The sequence below is a fragment of the Sphaerodactylus townsendi genome, linkage group LG15, assembly GCF_021028975.2.
Source record: "Sphaerodactylus townsendi isolate TG3544 linkage group LG15, MPM_Stown_v2.3, whole genome shotgun sequence".
NCBI classification, from domain to species: domain Eukaryota; kingdom Metazoa; phylum Chordata; class Lepidosauria; order Squamata; family Sphaerodactylidae; genus Sphaerodactylus; species Sphaerodactylus townsendi.
The window spans coordinates 29,008,809-29,026,580 of NC_059439.1; the positions used below are offsets into that span (position 1 = coordinate 29,008,809).

The 17,772-nt window shown below is 46.9% G+C and overlaps 1 protein-coding gene across 1 annotated transcript in view; it reads right to left on the reverse strand.

Moving 5' to 3' along the window:
• The window catches only part of PRKCG (protein kinase C gamma), a 58,260-nt gene that overhangs the window by 39,388 nt on the left and 1,100 nt on the right, over positions 1 to 17,772 (reverse strand). The window contains exon 2 of the mRNA XM_048517058.1: positions 598 to 629. Within this exon, the coding sequence (XP_048373015.1) occupies positions 598 to 629 (32 nt within the window). The remainder of the gene's footprint in view (positions 1 to 597; positions 630 to 17,772) is intronic.

The following is a 17,772-nucleotide window of genomic DNA, read 5'->3' on the forward strand; positions in this document are numbered from 1 at the left end:
AGCCACACCTGTTGTGATGCACCTGTATATGTCATAAGCACGCACTGGAGTATCAACCCAGAATTCTTATCTAACTTATCTAACTTGCCAGTTGGTTGGAGAGTGCCTCTAAGCATACATAAAGTATAATATTTTATACAAACACTGAGTTGCTAGGGCCAATCCCTGTGTGACAGAGACTTATAGGACAGATGGAGTGGCTTTTAAGTAAACATGAGTCTGCTCCCAGTCTTTCTGTCATAAAATTAGAATAGTTTTCATTCACTGCTACCTCATATTCATTTTTAGACAATGTGACTAATGTACTGTGTAGCGGAGCAGGAAGCCTACAGTTTGAATTCTGCCTTAGCTATGGAATTAAACTACTTCTCTTTCAGCCCTGCCCCATAATCTACAAGCTGGTAGGAACAATAACACCGACCAACCTTACAGGGTCGTCAAAAACCTTCCCGCAAGAACATGGACGTGAACAACACCCTGAAGTGCGATGCAAATGCTAAGTGTTATGTACAATTATTATTCTTTCGCAGCACGGGGTTCTCTAAACAGCAGAAAAGGAAATCTGCCCAAAGAGGAAAATTTGAAGAAAGCTCTTACCTAAACACTGAAGGCCCTGTTTTCCAATCCCCCTGCATGGGAAAAAAAAGAGAAAAGAAACAGGTTGTTAACTTACACAAAGCGTGGGATGCTAGCTTAAAGAGCACTGAGCTAGCAAATTTCTTTTATGTGACCTTAATAAACAACTTTCACAAGACTAGGGGGAAAGTGGGGGTTGGGTAAACCAGATCTGCACGGAAAGCAATAACGCCTTAGGGTTAGAGTATAAAGAAGAAAAGTAATTCTTATTTCTCCGGGAAGGCAGTGAAGTCGATAATGTCTACATACTCAGGATTTGTGCATCTGGAATGACAACAGTCTGGTTCTACCCTCACAATCACTAGCATGGAGGAAAATCCCCACTCCACCCATTAGCAGTCATTGAATGGTCCTGTAGGGAAGAGAGAGGGATAAAATCCATCTTTTTATTACCCTGTCTGTAATTACGGCAGAGCGTTGGGTGGCTTTAAATGAGTATTGAAGCCAGGACACTCTATGAAATATGGGTTTGAGTGATAGGGGGACTGAGCACCGGAAAAAGAAGAGTTTGGATTTATATCTCCCCTTTCTCTCCCATAAGGAGACTCAAAAGGGTTTACAATCCCCTTTCCCTCCCCCCACCCCAACAAACACCCTGTGCGGTGGCTGGGGCTGAGAGAGCTCTGAAGAACTATGACTAGCCCAAGGTCACCCAGCTGGCATCTGTTGGAGTGCACAAGCTAATCCGGTTCACCAGATAAGCCTCCACAGTTCAAGTGGCAGAGCGGGGAATTAAACTCGGTTCTCCAGATTAGAATGCACCTGCTCTTAACCACTACGCCAAGATGGCAGTTCTGTCTCTGTAGCCCTTTCCGCCCAGCAAACGTATAGCGGGTTGCAGCCAGGATAAAGTAACCCGTTTTCCTGTTTTCGCGTTCATATCCACCCATGCAGGCTGCAATTGGAGCCTACGGAAACAATCCAGTTTGCTGTATTGTCGAAGGCTTTCACAGCCGGATTCAACTGGTCGTGGTGGGTTTTCCGGGCTGTGTGGCCGTGGTCTGGTGGATCTTGTTCCTAATGTTTCGCCTGCATCTGTGGCTGGCATCTTCAGAGGCGTATCTCAGAGGGAAGTCTGTTACACACTGTGCAGGTGAAACGTTAGGAACAAGATCCACCAGACCACGGCCACACAGCCCGGAAAACCCACCAGAACCAATCCAGTTTGCCTTCATGCCCTCGCATGGAAAAACGTCTTTTGAAAAATTTACTTCCCACCAATGCATAGCTACGTAGGCATGCACAAGTGAACCCCCACAGCCATGCTGATGTCTCACTATATGACCATTTGCACCCGCGTGGCTACGCAGATGTAAGCCGCAAAAATTTTTAAAAAGGAAAATGGAGGCGAATAAAGCACCTCCCAGCTGTTCGCTTCCAAGTGGCTACAACCAACTCACAAATAGTGTGATTCTCAAAAAAACTGGTTTTGGGGGAAATAACATGGGACAGACTTGTTTTAGGGGTGGGATCTGTGCAAAGTCCCCCCCACCCCCGAGGTGGGATCCAGCAGGTTCTCACAGGTTCCCGAGAGTAGGTTACTAATTAGTTGTGTGTGCCGAGAGGGGGTTACTAATTGGTGATTTTGCCACGTGATTTTTGCCTTAGTTACGCCCCTCCTCTCAGCAGTAGCACACAGAACATGAAGCAGTCTAGCGGGAGGTGCACCGGTGTGCGTGGCAGCCTGTGCCTGCGTGCATTCATTTCCCGCCCAAGGACCGGCGCAGCAGCTGCGTCCTTGCCACAGCCCCGCCCCAGGAATGCCCCGCCCCCCGGGTGCCCGGCCACGCCCCTGTCATGCCCCGCCCAGCCCCATTGGCGCTACGCCACAGTTTGAATCCCACCACCATGGGAAACTGTTGCTAAAATTTTTGGATCCCACCACTGCCCCCTCCACCACCATATCAAGTTGTTTTCCGTTCTAAACCCATGTTTATTGGCTGTGGTCTCACTGACCCCACACCTATATAAATTGGCTGGGGAGGATCCCCATCCCCAGAAGTTTTGTGACCTCCCCCTAGTGAGGTAGCCCTGAAGTGGTGACCAGCATGGTTTAGTGGTTATAGTTTTTACACTAGCCTCTGGGCAATGGCCAAGCAGCTCCCTGGGTGATCTTGGACCATTTGCTCTCGTTCCTTACAGGACTGTTGTGAAGGTATCACGACAGAGGGAACACTTTCACTTCTTGGAGGAAGGAGGGGGGGATAAAAATGGTACTGAAGAAATGGCACCTAAATTTAAAGCACAACATGGGTGGACAGGATGAGGGACTGAATTCTCCCCCTCACAACCCCCCCCCCCCCTGCTTTGTACTCCAGCTGTGTTTTTCCCGCCAATATTCTAAGTAACCCTTGTCAGGATAAAAACAGCTGTGGGAAAGCAATTTGGGGGGAATAAAAAAGGAGGGAAAAGTTTACCACCCCCCTTTCAACGCTGGGTTGTAAATTTCCCCCCACTCTTGCTTTGCAAGAGTACAGCATGACTCAGACGGTGTGGGTCACCATAACATCTAATTTGCCCCTACACACAGTTTTCTGATATGATAGTAGAAGGTGTTTACAATATTAATGGGTGGGGGGGTGACATACTGTGGCTCAGGTGGTATCCGGGGCGGCGGAAGATATTATACACGAATCATTTTTAAAAAATACCCGGAGTAAATAACTCTTCTTAATGACACACAAGAGTACCAAAGTTTAGCCAAAATATGGCCCGCCCCAACTCACCTGCAATTAACCATCCTTTGTAAATATGCCCCAGGGGTTTTCCCTCAGAATCGTACCACAGGGGGGTTTTTTTGTTATTTATTCATTTAGATTTTGCATTTTTACCCCGTTAATCTCCCAAGGCGGCTTACATATATAAACCTAATAAAATACAACAGCATAAACACAATACAAAAGATATAAACATTAAAATCAGCCTAATAACAGGATGGCATTTCAATTCCCCCCATCACACACACACCCTCCAGAATAACAACCCAGAGATTCTTTGGAGCTATTTTAAGAAAATGGGGGTGGAACAGCTCAATTCTCTGGGTCTGGCAGATGTTTCCAGAAGAGCGGAGGGAGGAAGACTCTGAAGGAGCTGATTCCACCCTTGCTGGGGGGAAGGAAAGATTTGATTCCTTAGCCTGGTCGCTTCTGACTTGCACTTATCTTATTTCTTTTTCCCCTCTGGCTAGAGATTTTGGCCTATGTCTTTGCACTTCCATCTCCTGTGGTGTTCCAAAGATGGATCAAAGCCTCACTCTGGTTTTAACAGCTTTTTAAAAATGTGAGGACAAAGACGGAGCCGGAGGTGGCCGGGACGGATGCTGAGATATAACCTAGAATCGTAGGCTTTGAATTCATCCTTCTGCAAAAAGCAGAAAGGAGAAGGGAGTCGATGTTGCCCCTCGGTTACTGCTGCCAGCTTCCCCCTTTTCCCGTCAGTGCCTTTCTCTGCTTCTCACAGCTGCATGGTGACAGGCAGACATTTGACAGCTGCCACTTTCCCCTCCATGCAGGAGTTCAGAGGAGAACCTGAGGAGTACACATAAGCTCCAGTTTTCGCTATTTCTCAGGGGCAGACCCTAGTTTCTGGTACCTGTCCCTAATGAATCATTCTTCCAATGGAGGGATTTCAGCCTTCAGGTGGGGATTGGAGATCTTCCAGAATTACAATTGATCTTTGGACTACAAGGATCAGGTCCCCTGAAGAAAATGGTGGCTTTGGAGGGTAGACTCTGGCATTATATCCTGCTGAGATTCCTCTCCAGATTGTTCAGCCTCAAAAATAGCCAGCATGGTGTAGTGCACAGGTGTCAAACTCGCTGCCCTCCAGATGTTATGGACTACAGTTCTTATCATCCCCTGCCAGCATCATGCTGGCAGGGGACGATGGGAACTGTAGTCCATAAAATCTGGAGGGCCGCGAGTTTGACACCTGTGGTGTAGTGGTTGAGAGAAGGTGGACTCTAATCTGGAGAACAGGGTTTGACTCCCCATTCCTCCGCATGAGCAGCAGACCCTTAACTGGTGAACCAAACTTGTTTCCCCACTCCTACATTCCTACTGAGTGACCTTTGGCTAGTCACAGTTCTCTCTGAACTCTCTCAGACCCACCAACCTCACAAGATGTCTGTTATGGGGGGAGGAAGGGGAAGGAGTTTGTAAACCGCCTTGAGTCTCCTTACAGGAAAGAAAGGAAGAAGAAGAGTTTGGATTTATATCCCCCCCTTTCTCTCCTATAGGAGACTCAAAGGGGCTTACAATCTCCTTGCCCTTCCCCCCTCACAACAAACACTCTGTGAGGCAAGTGGGGCTGAGAGAGCTCCGGAAAGCTGTGACTAGCCCAAGGTCACCCAGCTGGCATGTGTGGGAGTCCATAGGCTAATCTGAATTCCCCAGATAAGCCTCCACAACTCCGGCAGCAGAGCTGGGAATCAAACCCGGTTCCTCCAGATCAGAGTGCACCTGCTCTTAGCCACTACGCCACTGCTGCTCAGCGGTGGGATCCAACCAGTAAATCAGAGGTGGGATCCAACCAGTTCTCACCCCTTCTCTAGAAGTGGTTACTAATTTTTTCTGAGTGCCGAGAAGGGGTTACTAAAGCAACCTCCCTGCCCAATAGGGACTGGAGGTGCGTGTGTGCGGCGGCGCCGCTGTTTGAATCCCACCACCATCGGAACCTGTTATTAAAATTTTTGGATCCCACCACTGGTGTAAATTCGAACACTTCTTCTTCTATCCTGATATCTTTTGGAACGTCTTCTTCAAATTCTGTCAGCATAATTTGCTTCAGCTCAGGGTTCAACTCTCTCTCTCTCTCTCTCTCTCTCTCTCTCTCTTGCAAGTTTTTAGAAGTTAATTCTTAGAGCAGGTGTCCCAAAACTTGTTGAGACAGGGGACACATTTGGAATTTTTAGAAGAGGTAGTTGGCCCCAGCACCAAATGGCTGGCACAGCTGGGAGTCGCATGGCCGACCACAAAATGGCTGCCACGGTGTCAGGGAATGACACCACAACATGTTGGTAGGGTCCACCATCTTTCTATGATAGAGACAGTTGCTTCTGAATGAGGACTCCCTGAAGATATAAAGGTGCCTCCTCCTGGGCTCTTTTGAGCCATCTTCTGCTCCAGAGAACCTATTTTGGAGGAGAAGGTTGGAAGCGCATCAGCTGGGGCCATGACTCTCGAGCGCCATGTTGGATGGGAAGCATTGTTTTGGAGGGACAAACCAGAGATGTTGGATATCTCCTGCCTGTCAGGTATAAATAGCTCCTCCAAAGGGTTGATTCACTCTGGAGGGAAAGGCGCAGGGGAGAATGGAGAGCTTGCATAACACTGCAGCTCCAGTCCAAAGCCACCCCCACACCACGGCTGCTAGTTTTGCAGAGGGGTAGGTAGCATTTTAGAGCCAGTGTGGTGTGGTGATTAAGAGTGGCAGACTATAATCTAGAGAACCCGGTTAGATTCTCCACTCCTCCTCACAAAGCTTGCTGGATGACCTTGGGCCCGTCACAGTTCTCTTAAAAAACTCTCTCACCCCACGCAGAGGTAGGCAAACATCTCTTGCCTTGAAAACCCTACGGGTCACAAGCTGTGACTTGACGGCATTTTCCATCCTCACCACCAGTTAACTTTTGACCAAAGTGTTCCCTTCTGCATTTACCTCAGAAGACGTTGGCATACCAGCAAAGGGGTAGCAGGTGGGACATATAAGATGCCAGCTGGCACTGCCAGATCCCAGTGGTGGGATCCAAAAATTTTAGTAACAGGTTCCCATGGTGGTGGGATTCAAACTGTGGCGTAGCGTCAATGGGGCTGGGCAGGGCACGATGGGAGCGTGGCCGGCCATTCTGGGGGCGGGGCATTCCTAGGCGGGGCTGTGGCAAGGATGCAGCTGCTGCGCCGGTCCTTGGGTGGAAAACGAATGCACGCAGGCACAGGCTGCCACGTACCCCAGTGCACCTCCTGCTAGACTGCTTCAAGTTCTGTGCGCTACTGCTGAGAGGAGGGGCATAACTAAGGCAAAAATCACGTGGCAAAATCACCCATTAGTAACCCCCTCTCAGCACACACAAATAATTAGTAACCTACTCTCGGGAACCTGTGAGAACCTGCTGGATCCCACCTCTGGACTTTCCTTAGTCTCTCATGGGGAGAATCAGCCCCGTGTGCTGCATGAAATGGTCCTCTCGGCCAGTTGACAAACCATGCCAGTGGATTGTTTACTCTTGTTACAGACGTTTAATTCCCTGACCTGGACAGCCCAGACCAGTCCGATCTAATATCTGAGAAGCTAAGGAGCAGCAGTGGTGTAGGAGGTTAAGAGCTCGTGTACCCGGGTTTGATTCCCAGCCCTGCCGCCTGAGCTACGGAGGCTTACCGGTATCTGGGGAATTCAGATTAGCCTGCACACTCCCACACACGCCAGCTGGGTGACCTTGGGCTAGTCACAGCTTCTCGGAGCTCTCTCAGCCCCACCTACCTCACAGGGGGGGAAGGGCAAGGAGATTGTAAGCCCCTTTGAGTCTCCTGCAGGAGAGAAAGGGGGGATATAAATCCAAACTCTTCTTCTTCTTCTAAGCAGCATTGGACCAGTTAGTACTTGGATGGGAGACCACCAAGAAAGTCCAGGGTTGCTATGTGGAGCCAGGACTACCCCAAATCAGAGGTTGAAACCTTTTCCCCAAAATATATGAGTTCTGTATAGTATATAAGTTTTGCATAGTATTCCTTGTTGTACATCGCCCTGAGCCCCTCGGGAGAGGTCAGCTCATAAATCAAATAAATAAAAATAAAATGAATTTAAAGTCTCACCTAGGCCAAAAAAAATATGTTTCTGCAGACCTCTACTCTCTCAGGTTAAAACTGAAGAGATTTTTGGACCAGGCAGTATTTTATAGCAGATTTTGGTAGCAATTAATACACCGTCTGACAGAGAACTTGCTGTGTTATTTACAACTCGACAAACTTACAGCCAGGGTAGCTTGATGGAGAGAAAACTGATTTGCAACACAAATTTCTCTTTTTTTTTTCACAGCTGTCCTTTGCACAGGGGCAGGTGTATGTGTACATGTGAACCAACACTTTTTCATCCCTCCAAATTTGCACACAACCAGATGTGTGTCCCACATAGATACTTTTAATTTTGCGGGGGCATGTATAATCTTGGGGAGGGGGGAAGTGCCACTAAGGAATGCCAAAATAAGCTGGCCCGTGCAAGGTTGCCAACATCACACCCCTGTTCCTGTGTTTAAAAAAACATCAGCAGACAGTAGCAGGTGATGGTGTCTATCCGACTCCATGCTCCCAAAAGCTTCGCCCGCTGATCTCTGCTGGCCAAACGGCTGTTAAAGGCCCAGTAGCAGGCAAAGCCAAGTTTGCACTCTGGTTAATAGGTAACCCTAGGCATGTTGTGGGGGAAACCCACACAAAAAAACATAGTTGAAAAGAGATCTCTGTTTGCACAATTTGCTGAACAGGCAAAGGTGTATAATTAGCTGTCAACCACCTTCTTTAACCTATTTAAGAGTAATAATCCCTGTTGATTTCCCTGAAATTTATTGCCACATAAATACCCACATAACTGAGCCAGGAAAGCCATTGTTAAAAATAATCTGGGCAGTACATACTGGTGGAAGCCCAGCCTCTGATATATGCCCATGCCAGGTGCACATCTTAAGATCATCAGGTGATGCTCTGAAGTCTTCTTCTTCTAGCATCAAGGACCAAACAGAACCCCTGAGAGGTCACCTGAGTGTTTTCTGTTGGAAAATAGTAGGTGGGGGTCTTGATACGTCCCCCAACAACATGCACACTGTTTCCCTTATCTTGGCCCTTTCCCCACTTACTGTTTGCTGCGTGCTACTCTGCCCAAATAGTGCAGGGTCCAGCGGCGCTCCCCACGAGTCCGGGCGGTGACAACGCAGCTGCCCCAACTCTGCCACTCTCCCGCCCCCTCAGCGCGAGTCATTTCTGGCGCTGATAAAACGGCACCTTTCATGACCCCGCACAGAGCCCGGGGCAGTGGGGAACATGACCCCGCGCCAGAAATGACTTGCGCTGCGGGTAGCGCACTGCAAACAGTAAGTGGGGAAAGGCCCCTTGACAGTTTCCTGGAGCTGATATTTGCCTTACTAGAGAAAATGTACCTGTTTCCTGTACTTTGCCTGTTCATATACCCTGTTTCCCCGAAAAGAAGACATCTCCTGAAAATAAGACGTAGTAGAGGTTTTGCTGAAGTGCTCAATATAAAGCATCCCCCGAAAATAAGACACAGCAAAGTTTTTGTTTGGAAGCATGCCCGTCAACCAGAGCATGCAGCTGTGGAGTGGAAAAATAAGACATCCCCTGAAAATAAGACATAGCGCATCTTTGGGAGGGCCTGTAAGACTGAGTTGTTCCACCGGGCTTTCGGAGTGTCCAGCCGCTGATCAAGGTGCCCCTTCTATTCCTCTGGTTCAGAGTCCCCCTTTCATCTAGGGGACTTATTCTTGTCCTGTTTCCCCCCCTTTGGGAGGGTTTAATTGGGGTTATTGCTGACACCATTTTTTATTGAATCTACCGCTGTGTTTTAAAATTTTAAATTTAAATCTAAATTTTAATTTAATGGGGTTTTTGTCTGTATATTTTGTATGTGGAATCTGTGTTGTGCACCGCCCAGAGCCATTCGGGGGTTGGGCGGTATAAAAATCCCATAAATAAATAAATAATAAAAATTAATATAAGACATTGTCTTGTTTTCGGGGAAACACGGTAGCTGCAGCAGGACTGTTTCTACAGCAGCCCTTTGGAAACTATTTCTGTTTTCCCCAGTCTTTTGACACGTTAGTCCTCCTTTCATGAGCTGTGAACTGGATTGGTTTCTCGGTCGTTTCTGCTGTGTCTAAATGGCGACACTTGCTTGTTTTGTTTTCTGCTGGTGTGTTTTAATCGCGGGTGCACTGGGCTTTGGGTTTTAATGGCGTTGCGTGCCACTCCAGGCACCGGATTCAGGCTAGAAAGGTGCTCAGGGGGTTTATAAATAAATAATGCAAAATAAACACACTTGTGTTTGTTGAGAGCCCCGGCTGACACGTACCCAGTCGGGAATGAAAATGTTTGTGTGTGTTTCAGAGTTGGTTATCATAAAGACTTCTGTGCCCTCTGCAATGAGTCATGAATAGAAATGAGGGGTTCAGCATATTTTGTCTCCGCCTGACACTAACTCCCGACGTTGCGGGGGATGCGGGTGTCACAAAGCTCCAGATTTTGCCACAAGCTGACACACAACTGCCTTTCCATCGGATGTCAAACAGTGTGATGCTCCTTCTATCAGCCCCCCTGCCCCCCCTCATTTCAATTCATTTCCTGGAAAGGGTCTTGGGTTCTTTGGCATTTATTTATTTGAGTCAGTTTATTTATTTATTTTATTAATTTATTTATTTATTGGATTTATATCCCGCCCAATCCCCAAAGGGCTCTAGGCAGGTTACAACATAAGAACATAAGAACTAGCCTGCTGGATCAGACCAGAGTCCATCTAGTCCAGCACTCTGCTACTCGCAGTGGCCCACCAGGTGCCTTTGGGAGCTCACAGGCAGGAGGTGAAAGCAATGGCCTTCTGCTGCTGCTGCTCCTGAGCACCTGGTCTGCTAAGGCATTTGCAATCTGAGATCAAGGAGGATCAAGATTGGTAGCCAGAGATTGACTTCTCCTCCATAAATCTGTCCAAGCCCCTTTTAAAGCTATCCAGGTTAGTGGCCATCACCACCTCCTGTAGCAGCATATTCCAAACACCCATCACACGTTGCGTGAAGAAGTGTTTCCTTTTATTAGTCCTAATTCTTCCCCCCAGCATTTTCAATGAATGCCCCCTGGTTCTAGCATTGTGAGAAAGAGAGAAAAATGTCTCTCTGTCAACATTTTCTACCCCATGCATAATTTTATAGACTTCAATCATATCCCCCCTCAGACGTCTCCTCTCCAAACAACAAGCTTAGAACATTAAAATATGGCGCTCAGCTCCAACTGGCTGAACACATCATTGACAACCAGTGACCCATGCTGGAAAATGATGCTCTTCTCACAGGCAATGGGAGGCAAACCTTTTCTTGCCCAAAGACAGTCTCCAACCAGGGCCTGCAACAAAGCAAGATCTGTCCTCATATCCACTCATTCACTTGTTCATTTGCCCTCCAATGTCAGCAGTGCCCTTCCACTCGAAGGTTAGATTTATCAATCCACAGACCTTTTAAGTGCACGTCCCAGTTAATTATGTTTAATGCAAAGAGTTACAAATCTGAAAGTAGCAGGTGCTTTCTTAGACAGGCATTCTTCCTCCTCCATCACAATGGAAGGAATACCTCTTCTCAGATGGGAACAGGAGCCTATTTCATTTTTTTTAAAGGAAAGGAGGCTATTTTTCCCGTCAGGACTGTTTTGTCCCTATGAAAGTTTATGCAGAGGTAATCAAACAGTTAAAATACATGCAATTAAACTTGTAATTGGCAGCTCTAGTTTATTGACTTGTAACTGACAGCTCTAGTTTATTGACTTGTCGATTCCGAGTTAATTCCAAGTTATAGAGCTTGGAATTTTCCTTACCAGGATCCAGCCCAAACCATTGCCTGCGTGTAAATGTTCTGAACTGGAACAAAATTATTTCTGACATGTAGGAGCCGTTGGAAACCTTCCAGCCTAATGGATATTTTGGCGCCTCGAGATCTGCTTTAATTTCCTCAGGAGGTGGGCGGAAGAGAGAATGATTCAGCAAGTGTGTCTGACAGGGACCTAGACCAGCCAGAACGCTTAGCCCATATTCATGCCAAACAGAAGGTACCCACTGATGTTTCTGTGCACTGTGTTTCTACTTCCCACCACTGTTTTCAGTGGCTTTATGGGGGAGCTTCTAATTCTCTATAAGACCTGGCCCTGTGTTTGCAAAAGCTATTTTATTCTTTGGAACTGCATCTGCTATACAGGAACAATGATTTTGACAATACCCATTGTCAGGCAAAGAGGGCAGGGACTAGGAGCAGATGGACACACCTATCATAATGGCCAGCTAGGGGGTCAGCAGCAAAGACGGGTTAGGCTTATAATAGAGGGGCAACAGGCTGTTACCCACCCCATAATAATGAAGAGCAAGCACATATACATATGCACAGTTGGGAAATTTTAGAAACAGATCAGTGATCATGAAGTATCAGTTCATCCTTGCACGTGTACAGAGAACTACTGTTTCAGGTTCAAATATCTTTATAGCAGATGAGGAATTATACCTCAAATGTGTTCCCCCTTGAAACTAATAAAAATTACTATCAGGTTGATTTAAAAACAACTTGCTTTAAGGGTGTTGTGGGTTTTCCAGACTGTATGGCCATGTTCCAGTCGCATTTTCTCCTGACGTTTCGCCTGCAGGAGAAAACGCTACTGGAACACGGCCATGCAACCCAGAAAACCCACAACACCCTAGTGATTCCGGCTGCGAAAGCCTTCGACAATCACTTCTTTTAATCCCTGTAATTATAGAATCAAGACAAGTTTTTTTAAAAAATAATAGAACCAAATCCAAGCTTCACGCACACCCCATTATCTCATTTTACTCATCTTATGTTAGAGAGTAACATAAGCCCAAAAGTTTACTGTTTACAGTCAAATAACCAGAGATAAAACTTTGCCATGAAGTTCAAGTGGTAACCTCACACCCATCTCTTGCAGCCTTGAACTACCTCACAAAACTGTTGTCAGAGTAAAGAAGACACATAAACCATATAGGTCACCAAGAGAGAGGGGGGCGAGAGGAAGGAAGGAAGGAAGGAAGGAAGGAAGGAAGGAAGGAAGGAAGGAAGGAAGGAAGGAAGGAAGGAAGGAAAGTTTGGATTTATACCCCATCTTTCTCCTGTAAGGAGACTCAAGGTGGCTTACAAGCTCCTTTCCCTTCCTCCCCCCACAACAGACACCTTGTGAGGTAGGTGGGGCTGAGAGCAAGAACTGTGACTAGCCCAAGGTCACCCAGCAGGAATGTAGGAATGTAGAAACACATCTGGTTCAGCAGATAAGCCTCTGCCACTCGGGTGGAGGAGTGGGGAATCAAACCTGGTTCTCTAGATCAGAATCCACCTGCTCTTAACCACTACACCACACTGTGGGTAAGAAAGACATGCCACCCCAGTTTCCACTTTCTGTAGTATAGTATATATGCTCCGTCCAAATGGGAGAGAACTTGGCTGCGCAGTCTGACTAGGAACGACGACAACCCCATATTTCCCTCAGCCCACAATGTCATTTCTCAAATTAAAAGGTAGGAGGGCTGGGTTCTGGTTCTTTTAATGGTACTTGGAGAATGAGACAGAGCTCTTCCATCACTCCTTCTGCCCAGAAGGTGTGGAGTCTGCTCCAGGTGCTACCTGCCCAGAAGGTGTGGAGTCTGCTCCAGGTGCTACCTGGAGATCTCCTGGCATTAACTGATCCCCAGATGATAGAGACCAGTTTCCAAGGAGAAAAGGGCCGCTTTGGATGGTGGACTCTATGGCTTTATACCCTGCTGAGTCCCCTCCCACCACCCTCCCAGGCTCCTCCCCCCAAATCTCCAGGGAGTTCTCAATCCTAGAGTGGCAACCCTAGGGGATGGAAATAGGGTGGGAAGTAGAAGCAGAATTCCAAGTTTTTGAGGTGGTTTATGGGAGGCCCAGAACCAAAACATGCAGGCACTCATTGACTAGATCAGGCCAAGGGCTATTTACTCCAGCACTGTTTTTTTCCAACAGTGGTTATCTCTGAGAACTGCACACACAATCAAGGGATGAATGCGCTGCAATTGTCGGCTATTCAGAGGTTAACTGCATCTGCACGTGGAAACTGTGTTGAAGTATCCTGGCTAGTAGCTGTGGACAGATCTGGCCTCCATGATTTTGTCGATCCCCTTCAGAAAAACCAACTCATCCAGTTGTTACCACAGTACTAGAATCTTCCGACCACTTATGGTATCCTCCTTTTCCTGCTTAAAGTGGAATAACTTTTTTTCGCTTACAACAATCCTTTGAGGTAGGTTAGGCTGGGAGATAGTGACTGGGTGAATGTCACGCAGCCCAAATCCAGAACTCTAGATGCTGTTGTTAGCAATTCTCACATTAGTAGCCCATCTTGTTGCAACTCGGCAGAATTGTGGGGAGCAGCCTACATAATGTTTGGACTTGATGGCTCTTGGAGTCTCTTCCAACTCTATGATTCTATTGGTTCTGGTGGGTTTTCCGAGCTGTGTGGCTCTATGATTCTATGACTCTATGATTCTATGTGTGGCTCAATGATTCTAATGTGGTTCAGAACTTCCTGGTGGTTGGTTTAAACTTCCAGATTCTACAACTCCAAGTACCATGCCTTTGCCACCATATTTTTGATCTTGACGCCTAACCAGAGGTGGGATCCAGCAGGTTCTCACAGGTTCCCGAGAGTAGGTTACTAACTATTTGTGTGTGCCGAGAGGGGGTTACTAATTGGTGATTTTGCCACGCGATTTTTGCCTTAGTTACGCCCCTCCTCTCAGCAGTAGCGCGCAGAACTTGAAGCAGTCTAGCAGGAGGTGCACCGGCGTGCGTGGCAGCCTGCGCCTGCGTGCATTCGTTTTCCATCCAAGGACCACCGCAGCAGCTGCGTCCTTGCCACAGCCCCGCCCTGGAATGCCCGGCCACGCCCCCGTCGTGCCCCGCCCAGCCCCATTGGCACTACGCCACAGTTTGAATCCCACCACCATGGGAACCCGTTACTAAAAAATTTGGATCCCACCACTGCGCCTAACCTAAAATCTTATTTGAGGCCTAACCTAAAAACCTGTCTTCATCCACCCATATAGCTCAGTGGAACGCGGAGCCCGTTCCTTGCCGGTCCCTAGCAATTTAGCAGACTTGAAAACCTGTTTATTATACGAGAATGTCACAGCTGTAGATTTGCCACCCGTTTGTAATTTTCTCACCTAATGGATTGTTCATGTCATTGGGATCCCTGCCCATCATAAGCAGAAAATGCAATTCCGCACCGAGTTTGTTCCTAGCTTTTCGTGACAACAGAACTGTGTGTCGGAACAAATTTCCATCACTCCTGCTGTCTTCAGGAATATGTTTCGGGGGGAAAAAAATAATAAATTTGTGAGAAGGGAACTTTTGGAAGTGGCAAAGAGCAATACCAAGTGTGCTTTCCGAAAGAGAGGTTCTAATAATGGTACATTGTTCTTTAGCAGGGGTCTTCAAACTATGGCCCTCCAGATGTTCATAGACTACAATTCCCATGAGCCCTACCATTTGGCCATGCTGGCAGGGGCTGATGGGAACTGTAGTCCATGAACATCTGGAGGGCCATAGTTTGAAGACCCCTGGATGAGAGGCACAGTTCATAAGGCTGTTGTTTTGGCTGTTGCCCCCACTCTGGAAGCTGAAACTGCCCTGTAAAGAAAATAATCATGAGGTACTATAATGAAGATTGAGCATTTAGGGACTTTATTTTTTATAATTAAAATATGCTATGACCCTTGATCCTATTGTGAATCCAATACCGCCCAGTTGAAGTCTGACATGTTCTTCCCCAGTAAAGCTCTGAACTGAAGCATGAACCAGTTTATTGTTGAAGGCTTTCACGGCCGGATTCAACTGGTTGTGGCGGGTTTTCTGGGCTGTGTGGCCGTGGTCTGGTAGAGCTTGTCCCTAATGTTTCACCTGCATCTGCGGCTGGCATCTTCAGAGGGGTGTCACAGAGATAAGTCTGTCACTGGACACAGTGTGTAACACACTTCTCTCTGCGATACCCCTCTGAAGATGCCAGCCACAGATGCAGGCGAAAGGTCGGGAACAAGATCTACCAGACCACGGCCACACAGCCCAGAAAACCCACCACAACCAGATGAGCCAGTTTGCCAAATCAGACGTCTCCTTCTTAACCCCAGAACTGTCAAGGGTGCAACGGAAGTATTAAATCAGGGACAAACACCCTTGAAATCAGGGCATCATGGGGGGACGTTGGAGATAGCACAGTATATATTCTAGGGGAATGGTTGTGTGTACTCAATACTCTCCACTGACCAAAATTTCAGACCCGTTGGGCCTACAGATTCTGAAAAGGTGGGGCGGGAAACAGTTTTGGAAATAATAAAATCAAAATTATGGAAAGAAGGAGTTGCCTCGGAGAATGAGGAATTCGGAGATGGTGAAAGTATACATCCCAAGGCATAAGCACAAATGGCGTAGTGTTGCAGTTCCTAAAAACCACACTGTTTATCTTTAAAAAGCTGGCTTCTAGCCCTCATTAGTTCAAGACTGAAGCCCGGAAACACCACCACGTTGCCCGTTCCTTTCCTCTGCTCGCCTACGGTACCCCTATTCATGCCACAAACAGATCAAATCATTTCCGTGTCTGATTCACAGAAGCAAAATGAATTATTCAAACCCAGGCCATTATGTAAATACACATGCATTTGCATAATATTTTCTGATTGCAGACTGTTTCCTGGAAGCAGAATGGCAAATGAAGGGGGACACAAAAATCTCTCTGTGTGTGTCTCTCTCTCTGTCTCTCTCTCTCTGTGTCTCTCTCTCTGTCTCTCTCGCTCTGTCTGTCTCTGGACTCCACGGGATCAAACAGGATTATATAATAATAAGAAGAGTTGGATTTATATCCCCCCTTTCTCTCCTGTAAAAAGACTCAAAGGGGCTTACAAACTCCTTTCCCTCCCCCCCCTCACAACAAACACCCTGTGAGGCAGGTGGGGCTGAGAACGCTCCAAAGAACTGTGACTAGCCCAAGGTCACCCAGCTGGCATGTGTTGGAGTGCACAAGCTAATCTAGTTCCCCAGATAAGCCTCCACAGCTCAAGTGGCAGAGCGGGGAATCAAACCCAGTTCTCCAGATTAGAGTGCACCTGCTCTTCACCTCTACACCATGCTGGCTGTAGGTTCCGCGAAAGTAGTAGGGCCACAGCATATGCCAAGATTGGGACACCACACAAAGAAAGTCACAGGGCAAAGGGGTGAAGCTAAGAGACCCTATTGATGAAATATAATAAGGCAGTGTTATGATAGGATCAGGGCAACAAGACTGCAGATTTTGGACTGCAGGTTTATAAATAGCCAAATATTTACGGAGATGCAGAAAAATATTTTAAGATAACAGGATTACAGGTGTCTGGTGTCGAACATTCAAGTTTTGGGCCAGGATCTGTTTCAATCGAGATGAACGGGACTACACATCCCAGGGACGTACCATCCTCCACACAACCCAATGGTGGGCTAAAATTGAAGCCAAACTCAATGAGCTGGGTATTTCCTTAGAGGACCTGCTGATGCTAACAGAGCAGGAGGTCTATGGGGCTATCAAGAAGAGACTTTTTGATAGAGAGTTCCAACAGATGCTAGAGGAAGCCAATAAAACCTGTTCCCCGATCTCTCTGGGAATACCGGTGGATAGGTTAATTGCAGCCCGGTACCTCTACCTCCTGGTTGAGGCCCGGTGGCGCAGAGCAATCACCTTAGCTAGGTGTAATGCTTTGCCCTCTTCCTTTAGCCAGGGACGTCATCTTGGTATTCCACACAAAGAAAGGAAATGCCCCTGTGGCATGGGTTCTGTGGAAACAGTATCTCATATGCTGTTGAATTGTTCCCTTTATGAGAAAGATAGGAAGAAGCATATAATCCCCTCCCTGTACGGAAGTGAAGGCATAACAGATGATCAGAAGGTTATATATCTTTTAAATAGCCACAACCTTGATCTGTTGGAAGCGGTGGCTAAATTTTTAAACGGTGTTATATCAATGCGCTTGAAATTGTAAAACTTGTTTTAAATTTGTGATGTATATGCGGTTTATATGCCATTAAAGGTATTCGAAATTCAGTAACTCAGTGACACCATAATTACTTTGCATGTCTGAAACCTCTGATCTGAGCCTTGGCAAAATGTATTAAGACATTTCAGGTGGTCAGGCAGGGACAAATCCTTTCATTTACGACAGCTTGACTATAGACCCACCAATAGTCACAGATGACATAGTGGAGGCTAAAGAATTGTTAGGCTGCAGTTGTGAGTTAAGATCCTCCAAGATCTCCAGCAAGAGAAAAGAGAAACCCCTTTGCGAAAACTTGCGTACGTTTCCGTCATGCGTTCAGATGGTTTATTTATCGAA